We start from the raw sequence: 15007 nt of genomic DNA, 5'->3' as shown, positions 1-15007 counted from the left end.
CCACAACCTGAGCCGAAAACCAAGAATTGGAAGCTCAACTGACTGAGCCACTCAGGCACCCAGTTTTAATACATTTTTAATCTTTAACTATTTCTGTCTCTTGCTTCAGATACCATATTGAATTGTATCACACAGGCTTTGATAAGCAATTTCTTTGTTACTTTTTCATAATTTGTGACGTTGGTTTTAATGTCCTCCTAAGTAAAGAGTTATTTAAAGGATTGCTTTGAAATTTTTAAGTGTACTTATTTGTAAAATAACAAAACTATTTTTTTTGTTAGTGCTTACTAACATTGCAGTTGTTAGAGAATATGTTGTGTATGGCTTTTTTCTTTCTTGAATTTCTTGAGATATTATTTATGACCTAATGTGGACAGTGTTTATAAATTGCATCATCGACTTTTAATTTTAATGGTTTATTTTTTAGTTCTTAAAAACTAGGATTTTTTGCTCACCATTATTTCTTGTACGCTCAATCTTTTACTAACTTGAGACATTTTTCCTGAATTAATTTTTCTTTGCTTCTTTTTTTCCTAAGGAAAAATTAATAGTATATTTTGTGATCATATAAAATTTATTCTCTTACATGGGGAGGATATCTAGGGTGATAAAGAATTCATAGATCTTACTTCTTTTTTCTGGAAAGTCTGTATTTTTTTTTCTATTTTCCAGAATCGCAGGTAAGAAATCCATTGTGATTTCTTTCTTGTCTAAGTTAATCTTGTGTGTGTGTGTGTGTGTGTGTGTGTGTGTATGTGTGTCTGTGCACACGCGCTAGTGTCTGGAAGGGTTAGATTTTCTTTTTATCTTTGGCATCCACAGTTTTTATCAAATTTTGTCAAAATGTATGCCACTTAAAATATTAATTATGCCTGGCATTTTAATCTGAAAAGCATAATCTTTCTTCTGTTCTCTTTTAAAATTTCTCTTATGCTTTCTTTTTACCTCTTGGATTACTCTTTTTTGTGTGTGTTTCAGCTCTTCTGGATCTGTCTTCTTTGTCTTTTTACTCACATCTCCAAATTTTGTATTTTGGGGCTTTGTTGTGATATCATTTCTTTATTTGATTTCTTATATTTTAATTTTGTTTCCAGACGTCTTTGTTCTTTTTTTGGTGTTATTCTAATAAATTTCAAGATTCAAGTATTATAGCTTTGAACATTAAAAAAACTTTTCATTTCATGATCCTTCATTTACCTTCACATATTTTTGTATGCCAATGATTTCTCTAATATTTTTTTCTTAAATTGTCTTCTTAAATTTGTCTTCTTCAATGGGAGACATCTGTCCTGTTTTTGTTTTGTTTTTTTATCCTGGTACACTATTGAGCCTCTTATTTGTTTTAATATTTTATCTATTTATTCATGAAAGACAAAGAGACAAAGGCAGAGGGAGAAGCAGATTCCCTGCAGGGAGTCGGATGTCGACTCAATACCAGGACCCCTGGGATCACACCCTGAGTCAAAGGCAGATGCTCAACCGCTGAGCCACCCAGGCATCCCAACTATTGGAGCTTCTTTTTTTTTTAATTTTTTTTATTTATTTATGATAGTCACAGAGAGAGAGAGAGAGGCAGAGACATAGGCAGAGGGAGAAGCAGGCTCCATGCACCAGGAGCCCGACGTGGGACTCGATCCCGGGTCTCCAGGATTGCGCCCTGGGCCAAAGGCAGGCGCTAAACTGCTGAGCCACCCAGGCATCCCAACTATTGAGCTTCTTAAATCATCTGAGATCCTTCTTTGCTTTCTCATAATTGTGCTATGCAAATCAGTCTCTTGGGGGATCTTCTCAATAGGTGGTGGACAGGCAGGAGATGAGAGTTAAGGAATTTTTTCCCCGGTGAACCAGCAGTCAGTGAGAACTTGACATACTGTCAGCATTCTTTAGTTTGAGTATGTGTGCAGGGGTGGTGTTGGTTCTTATTCATCCCCCCAAAAGGGGACTATTCAGCTCAAGGTATAATTCTTTCTGAGAATGGTCTGTAGTAGTATACTAGAGGGTTTCCTTGTGTTGGGGGTATTGTTTAGCTGAAACAGAACTATTTTATTCTAGCAGATGCAAAATCAAACGTCACCCTAGTTTATACTAGGGTGAGAGGACTTCTTGTATGCCTGGTCTTTGATCCTTCTAGCTTTGTAAATGATGCGCTATAGAAGATGCCTTAACCAGGCAAAATAGAATCTCTGTAGGACATTAATATCTAAGTATGCCATACTTTCTTCATTTCCCTCCCCACTCCAAAGGCCCTCTCCATGTTAGCTGTTTGTCTTACTAATTAGTTGAGAGAGAGAGGGATGTATGCTCCTACTCCCATCTTCCCAGCATGAATAATTACTGTTTCTTTGCTTCTTTCCTTATCTTTTCTCTATTTCTTTCACTAATTTTCTTTCACTAAATTATTAGACAGATATTGAGTCTCCTGGAGCTATATTATATTTTATTGCTCAAAATTTTGAAAATGCCTTCAGTTTTTATCTTTAAGACTACTGACTAAAGTCTTCAGCTATGTATATCTTCTTATTTGGAACTTCTGTTAAGTTCTTCTTATTTTGGAAACTATTTTCCAAAAACTCTTTTGTGTTTTTAACTGCTCTTTTCTCATAGCAGCCAGTGTTTATTTTACAGAAATATTGTCCCTTGAAATAATTGTGAGGATATGAATTTAATCTTTTCAAATGTTTTCTTGTGTTTCTCGCATGATGCCTTTTTACTCTGGGATCAGTTATTTTGTTTGTTCATCTTTACATTTCTATCTCAAGCTGTGGTTCTTTTCTCAAATGTGTGTGTGTGTGTTTTTTTTAAAAGATTTATTTATTTATTCATTCAGAGAGAGCGAAGAGAGAGGCAGAGACACAGGCAGAGGGAGAAGCAGGCTCCATGCAGGGAGCCCGATGTGGGACTCGATCCTGAATCTCCAGGATCACGCCCTGGGCTGCAGGCGGCGCTAAACCACTGCGCCACCGGGGCTGCCCTCAAATGTGTTTTGATTTTGGTTGTCTGTTCCTATTTATGACAGGGCTAGGTTGACTAGTATGGGTAATTGGTGTATATTTCCTCAGTAACAGGAAACTCCAGATGCTTCTTCTCTAAAAGAGTACGCAAATTTGGGGATGCCAGAAAGTAAGTTTACTAAAGAATTCTATTGATATGCACAGAGGCAGGATTCCTTCCAATCACAAAGACACGTAGTGGGCAGGCTAGCTGGGGACTGCTGCTCAAATTAGAAAGGCATTACTCTGGATGTAAGTGCTTAATGGTGTGACTAGTACTAATTAATGGGTCTATTCATCAGTGTTATTTTATTTTACACTAATATAGGTAGCCACTCACAGAAGCCCACACTTATATTGAAAATGAAAACAACTGAGGTTATTTTGGTGGTGTATATATAGTAGCATTATATAAGAAACTCTCCAGCTCAATCCAAAGCTTGTTATAAGTTTTTTTTAATATAGTCAGGTTATAAGAGCATTTTTAAATACAGTTGTGGATGAAAACAATTGCCTTCCTTCTTTTCAGATGAATTTTAGAAAATCAAAGTAAAAAAGTTTTCTTGGTGTTTTTTTTCCATGAGTGGAAAACACAAAAATATCATGATGTTCTAGTCTTGCTAGATCATATAGGCACATGTATATATAAACTTTGTTCTGTCCTTGGATATCTATGAACTTAATTGCATTTTTACAGCAATTCTTTCCCTCCCTACTTATTTAAGTGAGCTCTCTTTTTTGTAGCAAGTCTTTCTCTGACTACAACACTCTATGTAAATTAACACAGTATGTATCTTTACATTTTATAAAAAGCTTTGGCCTTGATTCATTCATTGCAAGTTAAATTTTCTATATTGATGCCACATTTGATGCAGCATCGATCCAGATTCATGCTTGAAGCTGAAGTTGGTGAGGGTGTTAATTCAAGGAGATATGAAAATTTCTCCCATCTCTGAGGCACTTTCAAACTCCATATACTTTTTGATTCTAAACAAGATGCTAAGAGACACAGGGTCATGAGTTTTCACAGTCTGCTTTTTCACCTTCTTTTCATCTTGTACTCACGAGGGAAATATTTCTCAACTCTACACCTTCCTGAAAATGACAGCAGGTTCCGGACTGCCTGTCTGCCAGGGGACTCCCATGAGAACCCACCGCCAGTTTTTCCCTGTCTTTTCCAAGTTTACAATCATTTTAAGACTGAATAACTCCAGAGGCATGAATGTCAGACTTATTGCAGCTCAGTTGTTACGAGATGCTTATAGATAAGAAAGAAAAGCAGCAAAATTAAATGTTAATGGATTACCCAATTCAGACCGATAGTGAAAGTCACAGCTCCTATTATATCATCACTGGAAATCTTTAAAATATTTAAATATTTAAAAAATAAAGACACCAAAAGATCTTCCATGGATCAAGGAATGAGATCATTATCTTGCTTCCTGCTTTTCATTCACAATTAGAGAAATATTATTATTATTATCATCATCATCATCAGTTTTGATTTATCTGAATAGCCTGCTGAAATAGACCTCTGGGAGCATTTACATATCCAATTACTACAGGATGATTATTCATAGCCTTAAAACTGCCTTGCACATAAAAATGCCTGACCTAGCTAAAAGTTCTTAATAATAATACTTTATACCTGTACGGTAGTCTTAATGTTTCAAAAGATTTTCATATCCCCATTTTCTTAATTTGAGACTGAAAACAACCCAGGTTGATAAATAAATCCCAAGTATTATTATCTCCTTTTTACAGGTGAAGACCTAGAATATCTATTAATGACTTATTTGAAGTCAGTCAGCCAGTTAGTCTTAGAACTTAGACTGCATACATGGTGTTACTTCCTGGGCTCAGCGAGATAACAGTCTCTCTTACCTTGCTTTATGGAGTCCAGTGTCTTTGGACTGCAGTGAAAATAATCTCAAAGTCCTGAGTTTGCTTTTGAGAAGGTAAAATGTGTTGTTCTTTGTCATTTCTGCTCTAAGGTCTTTAAAGAGCCTTAGTGGTGGGGCATGAGGAGCCAGGACACATCAAGAGGATTGAGTTCACTAATGTTGATCCCTAGTTGTGTTGACTCAGAAAGAATATCCTGAAAATAAGCTGGCTTCAGGAGAAATCTTCGTATTCTGCTGAATTTTCCTTTATAAAGAATATATTTGGTAATTACTACCTCATGGAGTTTTTATTTTCTTCAAAGGTACTAATAGACTGCATGCTTGTACACCCCCAAAATTCGTGGGCATGAGAGTCAATGTGGACCCATGAAACACAAAGAAAACATTTGCTAGGAGTTCATGAGAAAGTAGATGTTGCTTTCCTAAACTCTGGATTAACCCTTTGTAGAGTGGACAAAAAAAAAAAAAAAGCATGTAGCTCTGAGAATTGCTGGCTGTTATTTCGTATTGAAAAGCTAGATCCAAGTGGAAGTGAAACTGGCGCAGCACAAGGCAGAATTGGTCAGGATAGGCTAGTTTATACTGAAGTAACAACCCCCAAGTCTTTGTTGTTTAACTAAATATAGTGTATTTTTTTTTAAATTTTTATTTATTTATGATAGTCACACACAGAGAGAGAGAGGCAGAGACATAGGCAGAGGGAGAAGCAGGCTCCATGCACCGAGAGCCCGACGTGGGATTCGATCCCGGGTCTCCAGGATCGCGCCCCGGGCCAAAGGCAGGCGCCAAACCGCTACGCCACCCAGGGATCCCAATATAGTGTATTTTTTATACTACCTATCCAATGAGTGCTGGCAGGAGCCTTTGTTCCAAACAGTTCTTTAGGGATTTGAACTTACTGAGGTTTCATCACGTTATGATGCTGCCATCATAGGTTTCAGATGTCAGTGAGGCCACTGAAGGGAGTATTGGTATAGTTAGTTTCAGCTCAAAAGTGACACAGCCCATTGTCTGAAACAGTGTCGTCCAATAGAAAGATAATGTGAACCATGTGTGATGCACATGACTAACTTTGTTGTTGTTACCAAATTTGGAGGTAATGCATGTTTGCTAAGATTTCTTTGTTTATTATGTGTTTTTTATGTTGTTAACTAGGGCATAATTTACCCACAGTAAAATTTTCTTTTTTTAGGGTTCAGTTCTGTGAGTTTCAACAAACACATACATCACATGATTAGTATTTTAAACAAGTTTTAGAACACTTCCATCTCTTGCCAGATTTACTCTGGCCCTTTGTAGTCAATCCCTCTTCCTACCCTTGGCCCCTGGCAACCACTGATCTACTTTCTGATGGTATGGTTTTGCCTTTCAACAATGTCACATAAATAGCAGCTTTTGGGTTTGGTTCTTTTCATTTAGCATACTGCACTTGAGATTCAGTCATGCTGTGGTGTGCATTAGTAGTTTGTTCCTTTTTATTGTTGAATAGTATTCCATTATATGGATATACCACAGTTTGTTCATCCATTTCTCTGTTGAGGGACATTTATGTTGTTTCCCAAATGTTTTTGGTGACTAATAAAGCCAATATAAACCATTTTTGTGTGGACATACTTTTTCATTTCTCATGGGAATACATTTACCAGTGGGATGACTCAGTCATATGGTAACTTCATGCTTAATTTTTAAAGAAACTGTAAAACTGTTTTTCCAAAGGGTCCACACAATTTTGCATTAACTCCAGCAATATATATATATATATGAGAGTTTCAGTTGTTTCACATCATTGCCAGGCTTAATGTTATCAGCTTTTAAAAATTTATTTTATTTTATTTTTATTTTTTTAAAGGTTTATTTATTTATTCATGAGAGACACAGAGAGAGAGAGAGAGAGGCAGAGACACAGGCAGAGGGAGAAGCAGGCTCCATGCAGGGAGCCCAATGTGGGACTTGATCCCTGGACTCCGGGATCACACTCCAAATGCAAGGCAGACACTCAACTGAGCATAAGGGAGGCATCCCTTAAAAATTTATCTTAAAGGGCAACCTGGGTGGCTCAGCGGTTTGGCGCTTCCTTCAGCCCAGGTCTTGATCCTGGAGACCCCAGGATCCTTTTTTTTTGTGATACCCTAGGATCTTTTTCTTTATTTTTTGTGTGTACTATATCTTTGAAATCTGATATATAGAGCTCAATAGCCACATGTAGATAGTGGTTGCTGTATTGGATAGTGCAGGTCTAGATGTAGTTACTAGTCTCCCTTAACTGTGAGTGGGCTGAGAAAACATGATATTCTGTGATCCAGGAAATGTGGGTGAGCACTAGCAATGTCTATTACAAAGGTAGAGTGGAGAGAAAGAAAGAATTCAGGTCCTATATAACATCATTACAGTACTAAATTGAACTCAATCTGAAGATAAAAGGAAAGCCTTAGTTTCTAGTTATGACAGACAGAAAATGCCATGTATGGTTTAAGACAGTTTGAATTAGCTGATTCTCTCTCTCTTTTTAAAAAGATTTTATTTATTTATTCATGAGAGACACACACACAGAGAGAGAGGCAGAGACACAGGCAGAGGGAGAAGCAGGCTCCATGCAGGGAGCCGGGTGCGGGACTGGATCCCGGGACTCCAGGATCATGCCCTGGGCCAGAGGCAGGTGCTAAACTGCTGAGCCACTCAGGCATCCCAGCTGATTCTCTTATTTGAGAATTCCTCCAACATAACTTGAACTGCATAATTACATATGAATTTAGTATAGAAAAATGAGAAAATATAGGCAGGCTAAAAAGAGAAATTAACAGTCACTTGCAAACTCAGATAATTATTTTGGTGTATAATTAACCTCTGAACGACATGGGGGTTAGCGGCACTGACTTCCTGCAAAGTCAAAATCCACATATAACTGTTAGTTCCCCAAAACTTAACTAATGGCTTACTTTTGACTGGAAGTCTTACTGATAACATAATAATCAATTAAGACATGTTTTGTATGTTATGTGTAATATATATATATATATATATATACTGTATTCATACCAAGAATTATCTAGAAAAAAGAAAATGTTATTAAGAATATCAGAAGGAAGAGAAAATACATTTATAGTACTACACTCTATTTATATAAAAAAATCATGTGTAAGTGGACCTTCACAGTCTAAACTTCTATTGTTCAAGGGTCAACTGTATGTCATTTGAGATGTATATGTACGGATATGTGTGTATAAGTGTATTAAAGTTCATGTGTATAAGCAAAATCGTGGGAATGGTATATTATCATTGTATAATCTATGTTTTCCACCCAATAATATTTTGAAAACATCTTCCATGTCAATAAATAGATGTTTAAGCTATCATTTTTAATCTCTATGTAATATTTGATTTTATGGAAAAGTCACAATCTACTTAACACATTCTGTATTAATAAGCCATTTAGGACATTTTATCATGTAAGTTGGGGCAAGGGCAGACTTTTTTTTTCTTCAGAGAGAGAGTGCACATGCCAGTGAGTGCAAACAAGTACTAGCAGAGGGGAGGCATGGAGTGAAAGGGAGAGAGAGAATCCCAAGCAGCCCAGCAAGGAGCCCTTAGCAGAGCTCCATCTCAAGACCCTGAGATCATGACCTGAGCCGAAATTGAGTCCAATACTTAACTGACTGGAATAACTTCTTATCTGAAACAAAAGCAAAGAGCATTTGGGAATCCTGTTTCCTTTTTTGCACCTCTTCTTTTATATCTGGTTTCCTCTCAGTTCTTTCAGTAGAAAAAAATACAAGAGGGAATATACAGCTCAGCAAGGTGACTAGATGATTAGTAAAATAAAAAAAAAAGTTTCCTACAAAGTTTTCAGTACTTTTTTCTCATTGCCATGACTACATTGTACTTATTACCAGTAATGATTAGATAGTCAAGTTATTCAAGGTATAACTAGAAGATAATTAGTGATAGAACAACAAATTAAGTTAAAAAAAATCTAGAAGTATGCAATAGTAAAGTATAGGATGAATCAGGCCAGTCCTATAGGACTTTTACTTATAAAACAAAAGCCAGTGTAGTCTGTGTAGGAAAGAACTTTATTAAATGTGCCGAGATGACCCATTTTCCTCTTTTGGCTGCTGTGACCTTTGGCATTTCAGTGACCTCTGATGTTTGGCTTTCTGCTGTGTTGTTATGACAGACACAGGGTTGATATTAAAAATATTTCACAGTGATTCAGGGGCACTGATCAATGACAAAAACACCCAGCCTATCACAGTGGCTATGACTGAACCTGTGTAAAAGGTATGCTGGTTGCCCCAAATGGAGTAGATTAAAACAAGGAAACAAAAAAACCCCAAAACTTGAGGTTCTTGTTTATTCCAGGAAAGAGATTCTAGGTATGAAGCCTTTTTTGGGGGGTTTTAGTCTTACATGTCCTTCTAGTGACACCGCTGGGGAAACTATCATTTTGCACAAAAATAAATGGTAAATAGCCTCTTCCTTTCTCTAAAATAATACCTAAATTCACTGAAAATGATACTGAGCATATGAAGAACTCTTACAATTCTACATAGACTTAAAAACTCCACTAGCAGAGAAATATAAAGAGGTCATTCAGACACACACAGAGAAACGCAATAAATATAAGAAAAATTGTTTTACTTTACTAATGGGCAAAGAAATGCAGATTTAAAAAATACCCGTATTTCACTTGGCTAACATCTGTCAAGTGGCTACCATGTGTCAGATATGGTGCTAAGCATTTTTACCTCATTTAATGTAAACAAACGTCCTGGTAAGGACTTTTAGTATAATGAATTTTACTCTAATGCCCATTCCATAGGCAAGGAATCTGAGGTTCAGGGAGGGTAATATGCCTGAGGTGACACAGTTAATAAGTAGAGTTAAGCAAAATGCCATTTTGCCTTTTGAGATTTACAAAGATTAAATGATAGGTATCAAAATGAAAAGTATGCATCCCTTTGACCCAGCACTTTCAGTTCCAAAATTTATCCCAGGGCAATAATTGGGTTAGTGCACAAAGGACTTTAATAAATAATACATTTAGTGCTGTATTATTTATAACATAAGAAAACTAGGAACAATATAAATGTTCTTCAACAGAAGATTGGCCAAATATATGTAAAGACCTATCCATATAATATAAACTCAAGCAGCTCTTAAAAATAATGATATCGATCAATATGATTTGGCTTAGAAAGTCGTGGCCTAGCTATACTGTTCAGTGGGAGGAAAAAAAAAGTCAGGTCACAAAATAGCATGCAAATTGTGAGTGTATTTTTGTCAAAAGAATTGTGTTCAGTTAAGCAGAGAAAAATGTTTGAATGTGTTTGCTGTGGTTATTCTTGTGGAAGGGTTGGATTATAGCAGAGCCCATCAGTGTATATTTCTGTATTATTTGATTATTCTTTTGGAATAACTATTTGAAGCAGGAGAAAAAATCAACACATACTGTCACACGCCGAACTGACAAAGCAGAGCCAAAGCAGTAACGCTGCAGGATCACCCCTAGGGCAGGTACACCTAGGCGGCACAGAGGAGAAAGAAATGATCCAAGACTCAGTGAATAGGGTGGGGTTGTGCAGAAAGAAGACCGTGAAAATTAGAAGAAAGGGGGGCAGAAGGGAGAAAGGGAGAGGAGAGTAAAGTGGACCAACAGGAAAGTAAAGACAAGTTGAACAGTTGCAACAAAGTCGGCGAAGCCCTCCCTTTAGCAGGAAAGGTTCAACCTGTGGATTTGCTGGGAGGCAGGATAGCGTAGCAAAGGACAGTTAAGATAGTGAAGAGCAGGAGCTCTGGAGTGGAGCAGTACTGTTAGTGCTCACTAAATACCCATGTTTTCCCCAACAGGTCCAATCTGTTTTGCGGTGAGGTTGGGGCCATTTGACTCATTCTTGCCACTGGATTGTGAGAGGAAGGGCTGAGTCCCTTAGGCATTTTAATACCTCCTTCATCACTTTCTTGCCCCCAGGTAGAAGCTGCATGAGGTGTGCTCTATCATGCTAGAACCACAAGAAGTAGTCACCTATGCCCAGGGGCCAGGATGTGATTGACAAATAAATGTTTGTCTTAAGACACTGCAGTGTGGCAGTGTGGGGTTCTGCCCGTTTTTGCAGCTAGCATTGCTTGCTCTAATATGTTTTGCCATGTATTAGTTGTCCAACTTTAGACAGATTACTTAACTCTCTGAACATCAAGATTTCTCCTGTAAATGGAAATAATCATAGTACCTATCTCATAGGGTTATTGGAGGATTAAATGGAAAGTGTACAGTGTTAGGCTATTAAGGTTATTCTTAACATGTGTTGTCTATTATTTTTGTTTTTGCTGTCATTTACAGGAGGAATTGATAAATAAATTCCCCAAACTGGACAGCACCAAGGTCAGGGAAATGTCACTAGGTACCAGTAGGACCAATCGAAGGAGATACTGTGGGGCATATTAACAGAAGTTGTGGAATCTAGATGAGTGAGTGAAGAGGAATAAAGATACAGACCCAACTATTGTGCCAACTCCTTGTCAGGGGAAGCACTGGTTGCTGGAATGAGGTTAAGTTATAGAGAAAAGCTAGTTATCATCAATTGCATATCCATAAAAATGCCTACTAAATTTCTATCATAATGAAATGGGTTATGTTAGTATAATTATTTTCCTGACATCTCATATCTCAATTTAAGTGGCCATGGAAGGTGCTATATATGCCTAATCTTACTAATTGGTTGACCATTTCATCCATTTGATCATACTGGGATGGGGACTTGAGCCACCTAATCAGAGATGGGGAGGAGGATGATGGCATGTGTGGGCCAGTGTGTGGCCCTGGGTGGGCTGGGTGATGGTGGTGGTGGTGGGGTGATATATATAAATAATGCATATGATGAATTTGGGGTAACTTGGAAATGCTGTTCTCCCCCCACTTCCTCTCCTTCCTTCATTTCCTTTCCTTTTTAAAAAGTAGCACATTTGCATATCGCACAAGTATAACAGATGTCTTACTGAAGCTTCTTGGAGTGCCATGATGGTATAGTTTTTTTTTTTTTTAATCAAATTGATTTTTAAGAGAACACATTGTCTAAGTTACTCCCTCCCAGTCAGTGGTGGCTACAAAATTTCTATAAGGAATGGGTTCGGAGTGGTAACCTGGTTGCCAGAGTGTGTTGGAAGCTGAGTTTTCATAGTACTTTATATGGGACTGAGAAAATGTCAACTTTCTAAATGAAAAAAGGAGAGGGGTTCTTTTTATGGGGAGGGGAAGTTAAGACACCCAACTGCCCTTGATGTGGCCACTGCTTTCAGGCACTTACTATTTTACTCAGTACATTCTTTCAACAAACATTTAATGAGCATCTACGATGTGTTTCAGATACAGAGGTGATAAAGACTGTTCCTGAGGCCCTCACGATCCCAGAGAGACTGAGGGTGAGTTGCACAACTCCTGGGTCCTTTACTCAAAAATCAGTGCCAGGTTAGGTTGTTAGGGGTTCCCATTTTCTTCTGGCTAAATAAGTAATACACACAGGCGCCTGCCAGTTACAGCTTACTGAGTTATACTGAAAAGCGATTTGTTCTAAGTAGCGCATGAGAGCATTAGAGGGTTCCCCTACCTTTAGGGTGCTTGTAAAGATCGAAAACAAGTGGGACCCCTGCCGCTTCACAGCTCAGCGTTTGCTGCTTGGACAGGCTCCCCTTCCACGTGCTCACTCACCTCTGGCCATCTAAGGGAACCAGGACGTCTCTGGCTCAGTCAGAGCCCGGCCAGCATGTCTCTGGGGCAACCACTCTCATCTCTTAAAATGATTAACCCTGGACCAGCTCTTTTTTATTTGATCATATAAAAGTTGCTGTCGTCACTCGGTCCTGACCAGAATCAAGGCCTTCACCCTTCAAGTGCGTGCCCCAGTCTGCCTCGCCAAGACATTTACTTCCCAGGGCCTGGCATTTGGGGGCGCAGCTGGAGCCCCCGCGCAAGGACCGCACCGCGTCCCAGCCTCGGCGTCTTAGACCCTAGGAGAGGTCAAGGTGCGCTCGCGGAGGGAGGCCCCGCCTGGCACGTAGGAGCCACATCCTCCAGGCTGCAGGTACAGCCCACGGTGGGACGACAGGAGGGTCCCAGAGCGAGCAGGACGGGTCAGGTGTGCCCCACGCACCTGGTCCAGCAGGAGTGGCGGCGGGAGGGGCAAAATAGCGCCAGGGCCCCTGACCGTGGGGGGAACCCCCCTGGGATCCCTCCTGCAGCGGGAGGCGAGGACCTAGTTTGTGGGCTCTCAGCGGTGCCTGAGTGAGCAAAGGCCACAGCATCGCACCCCTCCCAGCTCCCCTCCCCCTCCCCCTCCCGGGGGTGACCACTTTTCGCCCCGCCCCCAGACAAAGGCAGCACGTCCTCCCGCGGAACGAATACGGGGATCAGGTTGCTCTCGGCCTCCCCCTCACTGCCCCCCCTTCCTTCTCCCCTTCCCCACGTGACTCTCTGGAATCTTTGCCAAAGCTCCGAGGCCCTGGGTCTCCTTTCAAACCGAGCAAAGGAGAGAGGAAGGAGGCGAGAGAGGCAGAGGAAGGCGGAGCGTGTGGTCCAGAGGGGCCTTATTCTGCGCGTATCCGGGCTCCGCGGTCGGAGCGGCGCTGAGCTGAGGATCTTTCCAGCCTCCCAAGCCCTTTCCTCCGTGCACTGAACCTTACGGCTCCTCCTGCGCTCGCGTGATCACACCTCGAGCCTGCGGACCTGCCCCGGGTGCCGGCGCGGAGGTGGCCGTCGGCGTGGAGCAAGCGGCGCCCCGCGCCCCGCGCCCCGCACCCCGCGCCCCGCACCCCGGCGCGCGGAGCAGCAGCGCCCCCCTGCGCCGGCCCCGGTGCCGCCGGCGGGAGCTTGCGGGCAGTCGGCTGCGGGGGCGCGGGTCCCGGGGGCTGCCGGCCGCGCCGCGCGAAGTTTCCCGCGAGCGGCCGCCGGGGCTCGAGGTCCGCGGAGCCGGGGGCCCCGCCGAGCGGCGGGCGGGCCTCTCTGGGCTCCCGGCGACGCGCTGTGCCCACGCAGCGCCGACGAACAGCGTCCAGCGAACTTCGCGAAGCGGCTCCGGGGCAGCCCGCGCGGGCCGGGCCCCGCCCCACCCCGCCCCGCCCCGCCCCGCCGGGGACCCTGCAGCGGAGGGGTCGGCTCGGCCCGCGGCGGGGACTTTCGGGCGAGTCCGTCCGCGGCGGGGAGCGCGCTCCGCCTCTCTCCCCCCAAGCTCGGCCCGCCTTGGCGTCCTGCCTCGCGAGGGGCCGAGCGCGCTGTCGCCCGGGCGCGGGCGGGCCGGTTCCCCGGAGCGAGGAGCCCGGGCGCCGCAGCCAGCGTGCGAGGCGAGAGCGGGCCTCGGGTGCTGGGAGCTGGGCTCTTCCAGGGCAGGTGTCGAGGCGCGATGGGCGCCTTCAGAATGTGGCTCGGGGTGGCCCTGGCGCTGGCGGAGCTGGCAGCGTTGCCTCGTCCCTGCGAAGGTGAGAGGCGCCTTTTCTTTTCGGGGTCCGCGTGTTGAGAGGGGCTCGGTGTTGCGGGTCGCGCGGAAGTCTTTGGGGTTGGTAGGCGGGTGGGGGTGGAACCGGGGTGGGCTTCGCTGAAGGGATTCCCCCCATGGTCGTGCCCCCAGGTCACGAGCTTGTCTCCCGCCCCCCTCGGCCGCAGGCGCCCTTGGGGTGGCCGCGGCGCTGGCGTCTCTGAGGTCGGGGCCCCCCTCTCCCCCGCTCCGCGCTGCCCCAACGGGGCAGCAGCCACGTGAAGCGCAGGCGAGGGGCCAACAGCCGCTCTCCCCGGGCAAAAACAACCTCGGCCCCTCCGCGGCGTAAGCTCGGCCGCCTGAAGCCGCCGCCGCTGGCCCGCGCCGGCCCAGGGAGTCCCGCGCAGTGCAGCGACGGTTCCGCGAGCAGGGGCCTGACCTGAGCGCCTTCCGGGCCGAGACCGCCCCGGTGCCCCGAGAGGAACCCCCCGGTACGGAGAGGCGCGAGGCTGCCTGCTTCCTCGGGGGCAAAGCGGCCCGGGAGGGGCGGCTGCACCCTCCTACTTCGCCCGCACTCCGGGTTCCCTCCGGGGCCGCGACCCGAGCGTGCAGCCGCGAGCTGGGGGCGGAGAGGAAGGAGGCGGTGGGAGTG

The 15007-nt window shown here is 43.2% G+C and overlaps 1 protein-coding gene and 1 long non-coding RNA gene across 6 annotated transcripts in view; one reads left to right on the top strand and one right to left on the bottom strand.

Annotated features, from left to right (window-relative positions):
* Window positions 1–15007, bottom strand: part of LOC129501814 (uncharacterized) — a 101291-nt gene that overhangs the window by 85981 nt on the left and 303 nt on the right. The gene's annotated exons all lie outside the window — the stretch shown is intronic.
* Window positions 14041–15007, top strand: part of FRAS1 (Fraser extracellular matrix complex subunit 1) — a 437262-nt gene continuing 436295 nt past the window's right edge. For all 3 annotated transcript variants that reach the window (XM_055313090.1, XM_055313089.1, XM_055313088.1), the window contains exon 1: window positions 14041–14359. In XM_055313090.1, coding sequence (XP_055169065.1) covers window positions 14284–14359 — 76 coding nt within the window. In that variant the 5' untranslated portion in view covers window positions 14041–14283. The remainder of the gene's footprint in view (window positions 14360–15007) is intronic.

This window comes from Nyctereutes procyonoides, unplaced genomic scaffold, assembly GCF_905146905.1.
Source record: "Nyctereutes procyonoides isolate TBG_1078 unplaced genomic scaffold, NYPRO_anot_genome, whole genome shotgun sequence".
In the NCBI taxonomy this organism is placed as follows: Eukaryota; Metazoa; Chordata; class Mammalia; order Carnivora; family Canidae; genus Nyctereutes; species Nyctereutes procyonoides.
The sequence above is the reverse complement of the archived record's forward strand: the minus strand, read 5'-3'. Positions and strand labels throughout refer to the sequence as shown.